Below are 15,816 nucleotides of genomic sequence, written 5' to 3' on the forward strand. Positions count from 1 at the left end.
TTTCAACATTAGGAAGATTAAAATTGAAATCAATGTAAATTAATAAAATTCTTAAGGTAAACTGAAAAAAAAAATGCCTTACTTAAAATTGTATTAAAATTATTAAGACGACTCCATGAATAAATAAATGTCAATAAGTTATGTGGCTTTAGGTCTGTAGCCAAGTATTTTTGATCAAGTCTGACGCCTTTTCACCAACCATAATCTGAGAAAGAGAAAGTTATTTATTGGTGAGATATTAAAAAGAGTAAACATGTAGTTACAGTTGGTGCATTTGTATTGCCACTGGGCAAGAACGGCATTATTGATGTGTCGGCAACGCGCAAGTTTTTTATTCCTCGGAATTTCAAGTCTGGTGTGACTACGGCCGTCGGATCAGAGTCAGGACCCATTTTACAAGTGCTGACTGTGTGCCCAAAAGTGAAAGTGGCACTCTTGATCCAGCATTTCCAATAATCATCCGTCCACAGTGGTTGGTCCTCGCATCCAGGGAAAGGTTTGTCGTACAACCTGGAACCCATTTCTTGAAAGGCTTCGGTTTTGTCGAGTGCTAAAATAAACTTGACGGCCTCGACAGTGACGTCCAAATCGTAAGTATCGCTATAATAATTTGGATTGAAGAGGGGTTTGTCGTAAGGATCGTTGGAATTCAGTCGGATGTATCCACGAGATTTTGGCCGCAAATACGTAGGGAATATCGTCCAACTATCCCGGTTGAGTATTGGCTTGTAGTACTCATTCCAAATTTCATCAGTATAACCATGCGCACGCCGAAATGTGATTCCGTCGTCAGCTATGTCACTAGCGGGTCCAAAATGTAACTGAATATCTGGCCAATCATCACTAGGATTAGCAAATTTTGAATTGACGAATGCAATTCCATCAATGCCACTAATCATGGAAAAAGGTGTGCCTCTAAAAATGGTGTAATTTAATAGTGTCGGGAGATTCACAAATCTGGTTGTGAGAAGTGAATAAGGCTTGTCTAAAAAACACATTCAATTTTAATCAATAATAGCACACAAGATCAAGTAGATATATTGCAACTTGCCAATAAGGAATACCATTCCGATAAGTCCAACGTGATCTTGTAAATTTTCGCCAACATAGGGTTGATCCAATATTGGGGTGATGCCTTTCTCTATCAAATGATCCGCTGGACCAACTCCACTCAACATGAGAATTTGCGGTGATGCAATCGCACCAGCGGAAAGAATAACTTCTTTAGTCGCATCAACAACGTAAATTTTCCCTTGTTTTTCGAATTGAACCCCTGTCGCTGTTTTCGTATCAGGATTGTTGATAATTTTCAAGACGTGCGAATTTTTAGAAATGTGAAGATTCGGTCGATGGCGGACTGGCCGGAGAAAAGCTTTCGAAGTCGAACAACGACTTCCATGGCGGACAGTACCCTGGGGAATCATGAAACCTGCAAACATAGATTCAGATTTACTGACATTTGTCAAATTGTAGGCAAAAATTGTCACCTGTCTGAAATTCGCCATTGTAATCGCGATTCTCGTATCCCATCTCAACTCCGCCTTGGATGAATGCAGCACCTAATGGTGTATGGTAGCCAGATTCACCAACCGTCAAATAACCGCCTTTGCCGTGGTATTTGGTTCCGGCCAGGTAAGGATTTTGATTATCTTCTGATTTAAGGAAATATGGCAAAATATCGTCGTACCCCCAGCCAACATTTCCATCATCCCTCCATTTGTCGTAGTCCCGTTTGTTTCCGCGGACGTATAACATCGAGTTGATAGAGGAACTACCACCCAGCATTTTACCCCTAGGAATGTTGCACCTAGTTATAAAGCAGAAACTTGTTAATTGTCTTCCTTATTAATAATATCTTTGTTTACTGTCGATTTAAAGCACTTTGGCAAGCATTGGCTTGAGGTTGCGTCTTGTACTGCCAGTCTACATTCGTCAAGTGCATGCCAAACGCGTTAGCTGGAATTTGTCCAGATATACTCTCGTCACCTCCCGCTTCTAGCAATAAAATATTCCAATCGGCCACTTCTGAAAGTCGATTGGCAATCACGGCTCCAGCGGAACCCGCTCCGATGATAATAAAATCGTAAGAGCTTCGAATCGTCTACAGCAAGTCAGCAACACACAAGTAAATCATTAAACAGTGGCAAACTAATTACCTGAAGTTAAGAATATATAGCATTTCAGCATGAAACGATACAATCACTCGGCTTGCTTCTGTTACGATTTCTTTGAATCTCATATCATTAAGTAAATGCCGGATAGAAATAACAAACACGCTGAAAGACATGCAGCGACAACGAGGGTTGTATAACAGTGGGGGTTTGATTTTATGCTCTTTCGACCACTTTTGATTACCAGAAATAACAACTAACATATTTATGGGAATTATTTTTAAACAAAAAAGTTAATAGCAGAAAAGTATTGCATTAGATGGACTACTTGCCGATGGGTCACGGACATATCCTTCTGGATCGCTTGGTGTATCGCTGAAAAGAAGCCAAGATAACAAAGAAGCCAGAGCAAGACCAAGTTCTTTTGCTTGTGACATCTTCTAGCAGGAACAACCGACTCACTATACGGTAACTTCAAAAACACAGTCAAAGTGAGAAAAATTGTTTATACATATCGAAATAACGGAAAACCATTGCTCCGAGTCGTTTCGAAAAAGGTCAGTAATTTCAAATGAGGATACTAACCAGACGCGCTCGTACAGACTCACTAAAACCAGTAAAACCTGCCGTTCTGAAGGGGAATTAAAGAACTGCAAAAGGGGGACTTATAAGAATAAACAGAGTAGAAGATAAGGAATGGATTGTTGGGGCAAGGAAACATGAAGAAAAACAAGTACGTATTCTTCATTTGGGCAACTAGAAAAAATAAATAAATAAAAAGAAAACCAAGACTATTGCATTTGTTTTAATCTTACCAAGTTATTCGCCGAACTGCTGTGCACATTTCAGAGCTGCACGCTTTTCTTGCTACTTCAGGGAATTTGAACAGTACAAATAAAAAAAGATTGTGATTAGGTAAGCATAAATTACCTTGGGCAGATTCTATATTGCGATACTGTAGACTTTACTAGACGGCAATTGCAGATCACGAGTGTGAGTGTATTCACCCAGGCAGAAAAAGCACAACGCAGACAAAGAAGATTTTAAGGATGTTTTGGCCAATTAATAAAAATCATTTCTTTTTTTGATGAGTTACAATCTCCTCTTTTTAATGCTTCAATCTCTATTTTGCTTTGCTTCATTGATTTTTGCATTCAAAAAAAAAAAGAATATTTTCAGGATCACCACAACCCTCCCAAATTGAAGCACACAGGGACAAGAAATCAATCAAAATTAAGAAAATAAATTCAGTTGTTTTACAGCAACTTGTGAAAATCAAACTCTACAATCCAATCCCAGCGGAAAGAATTTCAACGTTAAAAAGGAAGAAATTTGGGAGGTTATTTCCTATTTTTTTTTTTACACGGGATGGACAAAATATAAACCACGATACTAACTAATAATCTGTTTCTTTCCGTTTGCTTTCGCTAGCCGATTCAACTCTTGAAATAGCAGTGAATCTATTTTTAAAAATTCTCTATACCAAAGTCTGTTTAAACCTTTTCTCCTTTCCAACTCACCAAGGGCATTTCCTTTAGAGCAGCGTATACTGTACGTGAAAGCGCTTGAAACCGAAAAGAAAAAGAGATTAGGGGGAAAAAGTTGAAAATAAACATGATCCAGAACAAAGGTTACTGATGAAATATATAACCGTACTTATCGCACTAAAGCATATTGCAACCAAATTGATTTTTTCTCTTCTTTTCAGAAGCGAAAAAGGAGCAAATAAGGACAAAGAGGGATATGGAGGCAGGAGACAATAGTTCCGAGAATAAAGAAAGAATTCATTGTTTTTTTAGGGTAGGTATTAAGGGGGATAGTTGTCGTTTCTAAAATATGTCCGGACAAACGGCCCAGTCCTGCTTCCGTTTACATTCCCAGTATCGTCCACCAAAGACGTGGAGCATGTTGCCGGTATATCGATCCTTCTCCTTTCGGAACCAGTTGGGCTCATAGGTAGGCACAGGGCGACCTACAGATGCATTCATAAGTCGCCTGATAGGAATATCAACTAGATTATTTGACAGACCTTCTTGGATGGCCAATTCAGCTTCCAATTCACGTTGCCTTCGGGCGGAACGTTGCTTCTCTTCAAGACGAAGTTTTTCATCATTGGCCTCGTCCCATTTACCCTCCTCCATCAGACGCTGATCGGGTCGTTTTCGAGAGTCCGTCGGCGCCAAACCTTCTTCCATTTCATTCAGCTGACAAGCCAGTTCGGTAAAGTTGTAATATCGTTCAGCATCGGGTCTATTCAAAACATATCAGATTACATGCTGGAATGACGCATTTCTTCAGCGAGTCGTGTTACTTACGGTGGCACCCGACGTTTCCAAAGCGTGCTCAACGGTTCCGTCTCAAATACAGGAGTGCCCTTGTTTGTTTTCAATGTGTTGATTACTCGAGAGGCCTCAATGTGATCGTCCCATGTTCCTCCCATCACCCATTTGACAGAACCATCTCTAGTCATAACGGCACCCGTCACCTATTTTTTTTTTAAAATTAAATAACATAAATGATTAAAATGCATTTAGTAGCAGGTGACTGAAAGAATAGAAATTACCTTGCGCTGGGTCTCTCGCGAGAAATAACTGTAGGGAATGAATTTCAAATGGCACTTGTCGCCAGTTACATGATTGGTTATGTCCATCTCGCCACTCTGGTCAACCCACAACTTGCCGACAATGATGTTGTGCACCGTCGTCGTCACTTTACGCCAAGTGTAGTGGTTACCTAGAATGAAATATACCAACTAAATTACAATCAACAAATTAAGAAAGTAACATTTCATTGACTGACCTGAACCATCGAATTCCAAATGATATTCGCCCAAGGGTATTACTTGCAAATATTTGCCACGAAATTTCGAAGACATGGTAAACTCTTGCCAGCATCGCCAGCCACGACCCTCGCAATGTTGAGCCACCATGGGTGGATGATGCGACACTTGCTCAGAGATCACCTTTAAATAGAAACAGTTCACAGCTCAGTCAAACTTGTCAAATTTTGCAATTATTTCTCTAGACTTACTTTCCAACCCTTGTCATCTGTCCTGTCAAACTCAAAAGTCTCCCCTAATAATGGGTTAAAGGGTTTGGCGGTTCGGATGCTCGTGGTAGCGTACGAGGAAACAGTAAAAGCTGCAACGTAAGCCAGTTGTTCACTGGCGTCACTGCATGTAGCCGCCTTGTCCAACAATTCTGAGTACTCAAAATCCTCAGACAAGCGCTGAAGCATAGACAGCGGCTCGGAGAAATTGACGGGCATGGGGATCTTGCTCAAGTCCTTACCGATGCAGTTTTTCATGACGCCCCAAAGGTTAAGCGGATAATTGGGTTTGTCAGGCACGCGAGTTCGCCTAGGCTTTCGCGATATCGTTGATCCGTTTTCATTTAAAGTAGAGACTGTCAACGAACTCAGAGTCTCAACAGTGGACGTGTTTCTTCGCGTAATTACACTAATTGTCGTGTCGTTCTCTGCATCACTTTCCGAGTCCTGTGTATTCTCGCCAGCATTCCGTCCTTCAGAAGCCTAAATGCAGTCGGGTTTGGACAGGTTAGTACAGATAACGATTGAAAGAAAGATAAACAAAATGAAAATTTTTTACCTGAGAATTTGTGCTTACTCCTGACGGAGTGCGTCGATGACCGATAGGCACCTGTACGATGTAATCAGTTTGAATTTCATCCTCTTCGGCGTCGTAGAATTCATTTTCATCGTCCTCTTCCGAATGAATCGAATGAGCCAGGAGTTGGCCACTACCGGCAGAGAGTCCACTGGGAGTAGCTCGAGCTTGCTGCTGGGCAGCTTGCTCAAGATGAGAATGTTGTTTGGCCAGCTGTTCCACCATGTCTTCCAGACGGCGCCGTTGTTCGTGTTCGTGCGACAACATTCGCTGCCATTTGCGACCCTGTGTCTGAGCCAACTGGGCGTATTCACCGCAGGCCTAAACCACACCAACGACACAATCGATAAGTCGATAACAAAAGCTACGGAACCTTGAACTCTTCCCATCCCCTACTTCCCGTCTGTCGATACTTATAACTGATAATTTATAGTTATTCACGTACATTAACCATGGCACTAGAGGTGATGCGGAACAATGTAGCTCGCTCATTCACTGCCTTCATCTTCGTCAAAACTTCCTGTGGATTGTCGGCGGCGACGGCTTCAGCTTCGGCCAACGAACGCTGCAAGGCAGCACATTGCTTGGCAATCAGGTCGCTGCACGTCTGTAAATCCTCTAGCTTGGCACTCAGAGTCTTCAAGACGGATTGTAATTCGGCCTTGTCTCCTCCCGGGGCTGGAGATTCATCATAGTCATCTTCATCTTCTGCAAAAAATAGAAAGGAGATGAGAAAATTTGCATAAATAAGTACATGTCTGAAAACAAACAAAAATACAACCAAATAAGAACCCCTAATTGACTTACCTGTGTTACTCATGTACTCTGTAAAAAGATCAATAAAGAAATTATAAGGATAATTGTAATCATAGACTAAAAAGCAAGAAATTACCAGAATCGCTAGCTTTGACTGCTTTGGTTTTAGCAAGTTCCAAGGCTGTCACCCAGCGCTGCCGTTCCACCTCAGTTCCAGCTCTAAGATGGAACGTGTTAGTTCCTGCATTGGAGATGACAAAGTGGCAAGTGTCCTCTGTATGAATCATGGCGCCTTGAAGTCGAATGGATCCCCGGCAGGTGTGTGCCATCTCAGCCTGACTCCTATCAAACAGTTGCATGTCAGTTGCAGTGCAATTCATCAAGCAGTGACTTAAGAATAGACATTACCTGTAATATGAGAGTACTCCATTAGATAAAATAAACCATCTTTTTTGATAGCCCTTAATATAATTAGTCCACTTGTGAAGCCATCCCTTCATCTCAGGCTCGTTTACTGGCTGTTTCGTCTCCGTCATTTTGCCTTCGTTGAAACCCTAAATTAGTTTAAAACAACACACGAAGATCCGTGTGAAGACCGAATTGGAATGCGGCCTCAGATGTTTTTTGTGCAATCAGAGAGGGCGGAATATTTGTTTCATTCCAGCCTTGTTGGCAAAAGTGGACCTTCCCTTCCTTCTTGTCTTCCACAAAAAATGATTACTAAGGATAAGGGTGGTGGCTCTAATGCACGTTAAATACAAGTTCACAGCTGACGTTCACAGAATTTTTGTGGGACAGAATGTGGCGACAAACAGACAGAGCTCGTCGACAGAGCAACGATTTAAAAAATAAAATTGACTGAACGACATTTACAAGCTAACGATAAAAGGGATGACGAAACCCGGAAACGGCACAGTTTTAAAAAATATATATATTATGTACTGAAAAACACTTGTGTCGCTGGAGCTTGTGTACTGTATACAAAGTAGACGCCCCTTTATCTCTTATCACTTTATCTTCTTTGACTTGGGTTAGGGGTACCTATTTTATCCCATTCGTCCCTTTGTTCCATTATCCAACGAAAACCTTTTCTAGATTGTTAGAAAGTAAGCTACCCCCCCCCCCTCATAGATAGACTGATTATGCTGACGCGGTGACGCCTGAATGCCTCTGTGGCCTATGCATTGCTATCTATATATATATTTTTCGCGGAACGTCATTGGAAATTCTTGTGTTTACGCCAATTTGAAAAGAAAAGGAAAAAAAAAATAAGACGAATTCTTGTCTTGATCGGATGTCGGACAAAGTCGATCCCGTTCTTTATATAGTAATTGATTTACGATTAAAACGGCAAGGTGGTTTCAGACTTTAAGTTAACATGTACCAAGGTTTTCTTTTATACTGTTAAATAATAACAACCCACCATAAGCTATCACCTGAAAAACATAATTCCTGTTATATTTATGTTTCGGATGAAAAGAAAAACTGTAAACGCGCCGTAGTTTTTTTTTTCAAAAACTACCGTCCAATTTAAAGAAATGCCTGAGGCGCAACAACAAGAACTTGTTTAGAACTACCTTTACGTGTCAATCGATGACTCAATTTTTTGTTAATAGGATTTGTTTTCTTGCCCGGGTCGGTGAAGTCTGTGTTGTTGGCAGTCGTTCTACGTTCTTCTTGCAGTTTTATTTATCTCTTCCTTTATCTCCTCTTGTAACAATCTATATACAACTTTCAATCTAATAATAACACGACGTTCCTTTGTGTTAACCATGGCGGATTTACGCAAAAGGGTTCAAAACAAAGGTACTGATTTGGACACGGAGACAGAAAATGAAGGAGCCAATCAAGATAGCGATGCAGTATGTCGTATACGTTGTTTGATTTTTGACATCTTATTTCATTAATAACTTTAAAAATGTTTCTCAGAATCTTGATTTGGACTCTGAGGATGACAAATCATTGGGAAAAAAGGTAGACCTTTCAAGTACTATCCCAAGTGGTACTGATAAGGCCCCCGAAATGTTGGATGCCACCTTATCTGCTTTGCCACCAAGGTAAGGAAATACAGTATGCAAAACGTCTAGTTCTACAACCAAGTGATTTGAAAATTAGATGGAGAAATTGGGTGATTCGAGGTATATTCACCTGGGTTATGATCTTTGGATTTGCTCTTATGATCTATGCTGGACCATTGGCCCTTATGCTAGTGGTAATTTTCAATCGAATATTTCATTATCAATTCCCAAACTTGATTTAGTTGTTTTTATAGGTATTGGCAGTGCAAGTGAAATGTTTTGCTGAGATTATCAACATTGGTTATGCTGTCTACAAAATTCATGGTTTGCCATGGTTCCGCTCTCTTTCTTGGTACTTTCTGATCACCTCCAACTACTTTTTCTATGGAGAGAGCCTGGTTGATTACTTTGGAGTGGTTGATAATCGAACAGTAAAAAACAATTAACAAATCAAATTTCACAGAAGGCATCATTATATTCCGTATTGCGCATTCTTAGGAATTTTTGCGAGCGTTGGTTAAATACCATCGCTTCATATCGTTCTCCCTTTACATAGGAGGTTTCGTGTGGTTCGTTTTGTCTTTAGTAAAACGCTACTACATGAAGCAATTTTCGCTCTTTGCCTGGACTCATGTCGCTCTTTTGATAGTTGTTACTCAAAGCTACTTAATTATCCGCAATATTTTCCAAGGGCTAATCTGGTAGGTTACAGTCCATATATTGTTTACAAGATTTTGTCTTTAGTAACACGTCACGCACCATAATCAGGTTCATCGTACCCGTTTCAATGATTGTCTGCAATGACGTTATGGCGTACATGTTTGGCTTCTTCTTTGGACGTACTCCGCTCATCAAACTCTCACCTAAAAAGACCTGGGAAGGTTTCATCGGAGGCGGCTTTGCTACCGTTTTATTTGGACTGATGGTGGACTAACACAAAGTTGCTTAATTTGATTATTCTTTCATTAACAAAAACTCCTTGCATTGTTGCTCATAGATTTCGTACGTCTTGTGCCAATACCCTTTCTTTGTTTGTCCTATCGAATTCAATGAAGAAATCGGTAGAATGACTCTCGATTGTGAGCCTTCACCCCTTTACCGTCCTCAGGAATACTCAGTCCCTGCATCCTTAGCTCCTGTCGTCCGAATGGTGTGACCCCTTTACTAATCATTTCTTCCCCCCTCCATTAAGAATTGAGTGATCTGATTTTTTTTTAAATTTTATTCTAGATCACCGGCAAGAATACCGTTATGATTATTCCATTCCTTTTCCATTCTCTATCGATGTCGGTCTTCAGTTCAGTCATCGGACCTTTTGGAGGTTTTTTCGCAAGCGGATTTAAGCGCGCCTTCAAAATCAAGGTGATCAAAATGCCGCCTACAACTTGACTTTAACTAATGGGGGTGTATCTTTAAATTGTCAGGATTTTGGTGATATCATCCCTGGTCATGGTGGCATTATGGACCGCTTCGATTGTCAATATCTGATGGCCACTTTTGTTAACGTTTACATTTCTTCTTTCATCCGCATGGATTCGCCACAAAAACTTTTGCAGCAGGTAAGATTTCTAATGAAATCGCCAAACTATGTGAATTGCATCGTTAATTTATTTTTTTCTTTCTTACAGATCTATTCTTTGAAACCGGAACTGCAATTGGAGCTTTTTACTGCTTTGCGAGACTCTTTAACTGCCAGGGGCATTTTGCAATTGACGGCTCCTTAAATAAGAAAAAATTGGTTCATCGTCGTGGCTGGATTTTAACAAAACGTGGTCGGGTAAGAAGTAAACTCATTCTCAGACAATACTTTCGGCATTCTAAATCGAAAATATAACTTGAATGTTAATTATAAATTATAGTAGGCTGTTTTAGATGAAAGAAAAGGTGGTTGTGGTGGGTTTAATTGATTTATGAACAACTATTTTGGGGGGAAATGTTCTGTGTGTAGTGAAGGTTTAGCATTTTTCGTGTATTCCGTTCACCTTCTAAGGATTTGCTCCGATTTCGTTAAACTATTCTATCTTCATTGTCATGGATTTTCCCTCTAGTCATTTTCAGAGACTCACACCGAATGTTCTTCCAATTCAATTTAATTTTTTTTTATTCCAGTAGAATTTTTTGTCGTTCTACTTACCTCTTATCCTCCCAAAACATCTTGTGTGTAATTCTTCGTTTTTGATGTTTATATATGATACAACTCTATTGTACTGTCTAGTTCTCTGACTCTCGTATTTTCATGCGAGTTCAATAAAAGGGCAACAAGTGGCAACAGGCGAATATGGACATCATTTGTTAGCTTTCCATTTATTTCGATTAATTGATTTGCTTGAATGTTAAAAATGACATAGAAATCCCTTTTAGCCGCGATAACAATAAAATTGCGGACAGTGCAACGTCAGCCATGGGTAATGTAAGGCAGTGTGTCTGTCCTAGTTCGAATATTTGACAATTTGGCAATTTATTAGCCATATCTTTGGCCTCACTTGCTATCCTAAAATTTACACACAGGGCGAGAATGGTATGAATCAACAATCCAAGGTCTTTGGTCTTTGCCATAGTGGTGTAGCCGTTTCCTGGCATTTTTCCAACAACACGATTAAATTATCGCAGATTGACTTCGACCCTAAGATGATTACACCGGTCAACTTTGGATGAACCAGTTTGATGTGCCCAAGACCTAGACTTATCACTCAAATACTGTTGAATCCAAGAAGAAACAAGTGGAAGTTTCTAGTAGAATTTGTCTCACACTCGGTGACCGATCTTGTTGCGTAATAGGTCAACAGTTCAATAAAGCCGGAATTTCAAGAGCTATGTCTGATGCGTAGTTGTATTGACTGCAGTATATATATAATTCAAAATACAAGAGTACATTGTTATTATAAAAAAAACTTGATATCTTAAAAAAAGTATGAAATTTGATTTAAGTATATCAAGTCTTTTTATTCGTCTTCCAATCTGACCACTCAAAGGAATAAATTCCAAAGATCATAAAAAGTCATTGGATCATCATAAAGTACAAAAAACATAGATAAATGAGTCATATGTTATCGAATAAAGAAGAATATAATCAGTCAATTTGCTTAGTAGCATTTGCACTGGCGAACAGTAGCACCTTCGGATCTGAGTTGGCAATTGGTCGGTTGAAGAACGCAAGCTCCGCCGATCGACCCTGATTGACAATGATCGTGTTGTGTTACGAAAATAAGCTTAACAGAAAAAGAGAGAAAAGCGTTTTTTAGAATACCTGCCCTAACGCAATAATCGTTACAAGACTCCATGAAAATGTTGCTAAACCAAGAGATGGCTTCGGAACATCGGTTTAATCCAGTTAAACAGCCTGCCAATGAACGATCGCTCGAGCTACAATGACCAGTTGAAATCAAGCATGCCATGATGGCGACCAGTGCGAAAATGTATTTCATCTTAATCAAACACGAGTTAATTAAAATGTAGACTATAAAAATTAAAATATAGTTGACTCACTTTGAGTGTTGGTGCGATGCGGTAAGATAGTCGCTGACGATTGACGAAGAGTTGGAACTAACGTCCGAGTTTTCTTCTGGATGCGCTAGCGCTGGTCACGCGTTTACAGAAGATTGAGAATCATGCAGTTTGTGCAATATCCCAAATAAAAAAGAAAAGATAACGACCAGCACTGGAAATTTGAAAACATAAACAAAAACAAAGTCATTATATGAAATACGTGACGCCACGGATACATGAAAAACGGTCCCGTTAAAATAAAAAAAAGCTAAAAAAACCTAACAAGCAAAAATATTTGTTTCCGCGTTTTCGGCTGGCTGTTCTTTGCATTGCGTGGCAATGCTGTAGCTATGTTTAGTTACCATCTCGAATTTTTGTCACAGCAGCTAGTCGTAGTGTGACTCAGTCAGTAGCCTATCGCCTGATTGAAATTTGTTAATCTTGTTAGTGTACGACTTGCAAAACGCAATAAACGTAGAAAACAGTATTCGTATTTGGGAAGTCCATTGGTAAGGTCTACTTTTTGTTTCATACATTAATATGAACTAAATTGAAGTAAAGTGTTGTTGGTAAACATGTCAAGTCATTCAAATTTTCTTTGTTTATAAATTCCCTTAACAGGAAATACTGTATGAAAATGAGGGTTTTAGGTGTCATCCTCTTGTTTATTGCCCTGTCCATGGGTGAAGCTGTTAAATTACAAAGGTATGTAACATTTTAATTTAAAATAAGATAATAAGTGTATCCATTTGTGTCAATGACAAAAATTTTCTAAACATTCCATGATTATTTTTATACTTATTGTGAATTTCAGAGTAACCTTAGAAAAAGTACCTTCAGTACGCAAAACACTGGAGAGTGTTGGAACTTCGATCAAAGTTATCCAAAAAAAATGGGCCGCTTCAGAAGCAGGTCCAACCCCTGAGGAACTTAAAAACTACATGGATGTAAGTTGACATGTTATTGGAAAACTTGGATAAAAATAATACAAACTTTTTTCCTTTCAGGCTCAGTACTATGGTCAGATTACCTTGGGAACTCCACCACAGAAATTTAATGTTGTATTTGACACTGGTTCAGCTAATCTATGGGTCCCATCAACCCATTGCCATCTAACCAACTTGGCTTGCTGTATGAGAATTATTTTAATTTATTTGGCTGTATATATATTTACTTAAAGTTCTCTCAAATAATTCTTAGTGCTTCATAACAAGTATAATGGAGGAAAATCACAAACATACAAGGCTAATGGAACAGATTTTGCTATTCAGTATGGATCTGGAAAATTGTCTGGCTATTTGTCTACTGATACGCTCGGCTTGGGCGGAGCCCTGGTGAAAGATCAAACGTTTGCCGAAGCCATCAGTGAGCCCTCTCTCACATTCGTCGCAGCCAAAGTATGAATTTATTGTTATCTTTAGTTACTTGTTTACTAATATAGATTGGTGCAGTTTGATGGCATCTTAGGTATGTCATACCCATCGATTTCTGTTAACGGAGTTCCCCCGGTTTTCAATAACATGATTGAACAAGGTTTGGTAGAAGATCCAGTGTTCTCTTTCTGGCTCAGCAGGTTCAACATATCCTTTTTTTTTTAAAGTTATATGCCATTTTAAAACGGTTTTCTCATAAGGAATCCTGACGCTGCTCAAGGAGGTGAAATTTCGTTTGGCGGAGCTGACCCAGAACGCTACACTGGTGAAATCAGCTGGGCTCCAGTTACCCGAAAAGCTTACTGGCAATTCAAAGTTGATGGGTAAAGAAATAAAATAATATACATATTCGTACTATAGTTATATTATTTTTTAAATTATGTTTCATGTTTGTGCAACCTTTTACTTGTGTAGGGTGCAGGTTTCCAATGAAGCTGATGGAGCATTTTGTCAGGGAGGCTGTCAAATGATTGCAGACACTGGAACTTCTCTTATTGCTGGTCCAGTAGATGAGATTAAAAAATTGAACACATTGATTGGCGGCATTCCTATTATGGCTGGAGAATACTTTGTTAGTATTTTTTTAAGTTTTACTTTGTGCAAATAATTATACTTAATTTATATTTTAGATTAACTGCAGTAGGATCGATGAACTCCCGACCATTTCTTTCAGCATTGGAGGTAAATCCTTCAGTCTTGAAGGCAAAGAATATGTCATGCAGGTAAGTGAATACATATACATACATTTTTTACTTCATCACATTTATAATGTTTCTCTCTAGATTGTTAAGTCAAATGGAATATCTGCATGCATTTCCGGTTTCATTGGATTAGAAATTCCTCCGCCTGCTGGCCCATTGTGGATTCTTGGTGATGTGTTCATTGGTCGTTATTATACGATTTTTGATTTTGGTAATGACCGTGTTGGGTTTGCAGATGCAGTCTAATATTGTGATTAAAGTGTGTAGCGTTTAAGAGTTATTCGAATGAATTATCGTAATTGGATCAATACAATTATAAAATTAATAGTATTAATCATTTTAATTTCGAAATTCTATATGGTAAATAAATTACCAACCATTTTGATAAGAAACCTTGCTTCAACAGTTCAACTATTCCTGCAAGTAACTGCCCCTGCAAACAATGTGCAACTGCCCCCAAAAAATGAATTACAAAACCCAAAATTTTACCCTTCTACTAATATCCATTGACCTATTGGGATGAATAAATAAACATGCACTGAATGTGGTTGTTACCAAATGTGTATTGTTTACTTCAATACCCACAGCAACAGAAGACAGCCAAGAATCTTTTACAAATAGGCTTCAGGAAATTCAAAAGTAACCTCCTTTCCAGTCAACCTCTTGTAGATAGCAGCGAATGTCTCAACTTTGTGTTCAATGTTGGTCTGCTGATTCTTGTCCAAATGGACCTTGATCAAGCGTGTAGCATCCAACCTGATGCGGATCCTCTTGCCAACAATCTCAGCAGGGAAGACCAAATCTTCAAGGATTGAATCATGCACAGATGTCAAAGTACGGCTAGAAAAATAAAACATTTAGAATCAAGAATTTAATTTGAGAATGCAAGTTAAACACACCTGAAGGGACGCTTTTGCTTGATGCGCAGCTTAGTCTTGCGAGTAGGCTTGGGCAGAATCCTCCTTTGGGCAATGAAGACAACATGTTTGCCAGAGAATTTCTTTTCCAGCTCGCGGACCAGGCGAGTTTGGATCTTCTGGAAAGACCTAAGCTGAGGCACTGGCACGAAGATGATGACGGCTTTCTTACCGCCAACGTCCACCTCCTTGGCGGCGTTGATGTGAAGTTCACGAAGCTGAGCCTTCAGGTCGGAATTCAGCTCCAAGTCAAGAAGGGCATGAGCGATCGAGTTTTCAAACTCGTCGGCCTTCTCACCAGCTGGCTTGATGATCTTTGATGCTGACAACATGATCTAAAACGAGGCAAGGCAAAATGATATTATTGACACTTCTTCCACACCACTTTTCGAACTACAATAATTAGTAGAAAAAATATATCACTAGAAATAAAATTGACTGTGCAAGACAGCAAATTACTCGGTTAACACACTAGTAATATTACCACAATGAAATGTAAAAAGATGTGAGCAAATAAATAAGATAAACCGGCGAGCACTTACGAGTAGGAAAAAGATTCTTTCCGAAAAGAACTGACGACCATTCACTAGGTTGCCAATTGAGTTCGCCGTTCGAGATTGAGCCAGCCCTCGGGGGATTTTGTCTAGGATTCCCAAATGCTTTTACTTATTTAAAGAAAATGTAATATAAAGATGAGTTGGTTACTGATTTTTATTTTAAATTAAAAAAATTGACGTGATTAATGAACATATTGAAATCAAAATCATGT

The 15,816-nt window shown here is 39.2% G+C and overlaps 5 protein-coding genes and 1 long non-coding RNA gene across 9 annotated transcripts; 2 read left to right on the forward strand and 4 right to left on the reverse strand.

Annotated features, from left to right (window-relative positions):
* Positions 1-74: 74 nt before the first annotated feature.
* LOC124203085 (glucose dehydrogenase [FAD, quinone]-like) lies at positions 75-2,951 on the reverse strand. Its single transcript, XM_046599665.1, has 6 exons — positions 2,444-2,951; positions 1,866-2,101; positions 1,488-1,807; positions 1,052-1,429; positions 264-985; positions 75-205 (listed from the first exon to the last, which is right to left on the reverse strand). Exons 1-6 carry the CDS (start codon positions 2,546-2,548, stop codon positions 149-151), a joined length of 1,818 nt encoding a protein of 605 aa, XP_046455621.1. The 5' UTR covers positions 2,549-2,951; the 3' UTR covers positions 75-148.
* A 138-nt stretch (positions 2,952-3,089) lies between these two features.
* Positions 3,090-7,469, reverse strand: LOC124203078 (oxysterol-binding protein 1-like). 2 transcript variants are annotated; one of them, XM_046599656.1, is made up of 11 exons: positions 6,901-7,396; positions 6,629-6,834; positions 6,544-6,561; positions 6,182-6,444; positions 5,719-6,057; positions 5,142-5,642; positions 4,911-5,073; positions 4,675-4,844; positions 4,427-4,596; positions 4,141-4,361; positions 3,090-4,083 (listed from the first exon to the last, which is right to left on the reverse strand). In XM_046599656.1, the coding sequence occupies exons 1-11, from the start codon at positions 7,026-7,028 to the stop codon at positions 3,941-3,943; spliced, it is 2,322 nt and encodes a 773-aa protein (XP_046455612.1). In that variant the 5' UTR covers positions 7,029-7,396; the 3' UTR covers positions 3,090-3,940. The 2 variants fall into 2 exon arrangements, with proteins under 2 accessions (XP_046455612.1, XP_046455613.1); XM_046599657.1 differs by lacking the exon at positions 6,544-6,561 and having other exon boundaries at positions 6,901-7,469.
* A 338-nt stretch (positions 7,470-7,807) lies between these two features.
* On the forward strand, positions 7,808-10,793 carry LOC124203095 (phosphatidate cytidylyltransferase, photoreceptor-specific-like). Its single transcript, XM_046599681.1, has 10 exons — positions 7,808-8,354; positions 8,422-8,549; positions 8,608-8,704; positions 8,765-8,941; positions 9,009-9,211; positions 9,279-9,435; positions 9,508-9,660; positions 9,741-9,872; positions 9,935-10,069; positions 10,139-10,793. The coding sequence occupies exons 1-10, from the start codon at positions 8,265-8,267 to the stop codon at positions 10,232-10,234; spliced, it is 1,368 nt and encodes a 455-aa protein (XP_046455637.1). The 5' UTR covers positions 7,808-8,264; the 3' UTR covers positions 10,235-10,793.
* Positions 10,794-11,322: 529 nt separating this feature from the next.
* LOC124203113 lies at positions 11,323-12,139 on the reverse strand. Its single transcript, XR_006878434.1, has 3 exons — positions 11,997-12,139; positions 11,758-11,935; positions 11,323-11,682 (listed from the first exon to the last, which is right to left on the reverse strand). It is a non-coding gene; the product is annotated as an uncharacterized LOC124203113 (long non-coding RNA).
* A 181-nt stretch (positions 12,140-12,320) lies between these two features.
* Positions 12,321-14,455, forward strand: LOC124203097 (lysosomal aspartic protease-like). 2 transcript variants are annotated; one of them, XM_046599684.1, is made up of 10 exons: positions 12,321-12,505; positions 12,618-12,701; positions 12,811-12,943; positions 13,004-13,127; positions 13,197-13,393; positions 13,448-13,569; positions 13,630-13,752; positions 13,844-14,000; positions 14,059-14,151; positions 14,212-14,455. In XM_046599684.1, exons 2-10 carry the CDS (start codon positions 12,628-12,630, stop codon positions 14,374-14,376), a joined length of 1,188 nt encoding a protein of 395 aa, XP_046455640.1. In that variant the 5' UTR covers positions 12,321-12,505; positions 12,618-12,627; the 3' UTR covers positions 14,377-14,455. The 2 variants fall into 2 exon arrangements, with proteins under 2 accessions (XP_046455640.1, XP_046455639.1); XM_046599683.1 differs by having other exon boundaries at positions 12,379-12,505; positions 12,615-12,701.
* Positions 14,456-14,673: 218 nt separating this feature from the next.
* Positions 14,674-15,713, reverse strand: LOC124203109 (40S ribosomal protein S7-like). 2 transcript variants are annotated; one of them, XM_046599706.1, is made up of 3 exons: positions 15,590-15,713; positions 15,030-15,382; positions 14,674-14,970 (listed from the first exon to the last, which is right to left on the reverse strand). In XM_046599706.1, exons 2-3 carry the CDS (start codon positions 15,377-15,379, stop codon positions 14,742-14,744), a joined length of 579 nt encoding a protein of 192 aa, XP_046455662.1. In that variant the 5' UTR covers positions 15,380-15,382; positions 15,590-15,713; the 3' UTR covers positions 14,674-14,741. The 2 variants fall into 2 exon arrangements, with proteins under 2 accessions (XP_046455662.1, XP_046455663.1); XM_046599707.1 differs by having other exon boundaries at positions 15,532-15,655.
* Between the last annotated feature and the right edge of the window lie 103 nt (positions 15,714-15,816).

Source organism: Daphnia pulex, chromosome 9 (assembly GCF_021134715.1).
Source record: "Daphnia pulex isolate KAP4 chromosome 9, ASM2113471v1".
Taxonomy (NCBI): domain Eukaryota; kingdom Metazoa; phylum Arthropoda; class Branchiopoda; order Diplostraca; family Daphniidae; genus Daphnia; species Daphnia pulex.

Coding starts and splice junctions, on each gene's coding strand:
- LOC124203085 (XM_046599665.1), bottom strand. CDS start 2,548: ATGTCACAAGCAAAAGAACTTGGTCTTGCTCTGGCTTCTTTGTTATCT. Junction 2,102..2,443: donor GATATGTCCGTGACCCATCG/GCAAGTAGTCCA, acceptor GACTTGCTGTAG/ACGATTCGAAGCTCTTACGA. Junction 986..1,051: donor CGGAATGGTATTCCTTATTG/GCAAGTTGCAAT, acceptor TGTGTTTTTTAG/ACAAGCCTTATTCACTTCTC.
- LOC124203078 (XM_046599656.1), bottom strand. CDS start 7,028: ATGACGGAGACGAAACAGCCAGTAAACGAGCCTGAGATGAAGGGATGG. Junction 6,835..6,900: donor GGAGTACTCTCATATTACAG/GTAATGTCTATT, acceptor ACTGTTTGATAG/GAGTCAGGCTGAGATGGCAC. Junction 5,074..5,141: donor CAGATGACAAGGGTTGGAAA/GTAAGTCTAGAG, acceptor TTCTATTTAAAG/GTGATCTCTGAGCAAGTGTC.
- LOC124203095 (XM_046599681.1), top strand. CDS start 8,265: ATGGCGGATTTACGCAAAAGGGTTCAAAACAAAGGTACTGATTTGGAC. Junction 9,436..9,507: donor CCGTTTTATTTGGACTGATG/GTGGACTAACAC, acceptor TGTTGCTCATAG/ATTTCGTACGTCTTGTGCCA. Junction 10,070..10,138: donor CACAAAAACTTTTGCAGCAG/GTAAGATTTCTA, acceptor TCTTTCTTACAG/ATCTATTCTTTGAAACCGGA.
- LOC124203097 (XM_046599684.1), top strand. CDS start 12,628: ATGAAAATGAGGGTTTTAGGTGTCATCCTCTTGTTTATTGCCCTGTCC. Junction 12,702..12,810: donor GAAGCTGTTAAATTACAAAG/GTATGTAACATT, acceptor TGTGAATTTCAG/AGTAACCTTAGAAAAAGTAC. Junction 14,152..14,211: donor GCAAAGAATATGTCATGCAG/GTAAGTGAATAC, acceptor GTTTCTCTCTAG/ATTGTTAAGTCAAATGGAAT.
- LOC124203109 (XM_046599706.1), bottom strand. CDS start 15,379: ATGTTGTCAGCATCAAAGATCATCAAGCCAGCTGGTGAGAAGGCCGAC. Junction 14,971..15,029: donor AAGCAAAAGCGTCCCTTCAG/GTGTGTTTAACT, acceptor TTATTTTTCTAG/CCGTACTTTGACATCTGTGC.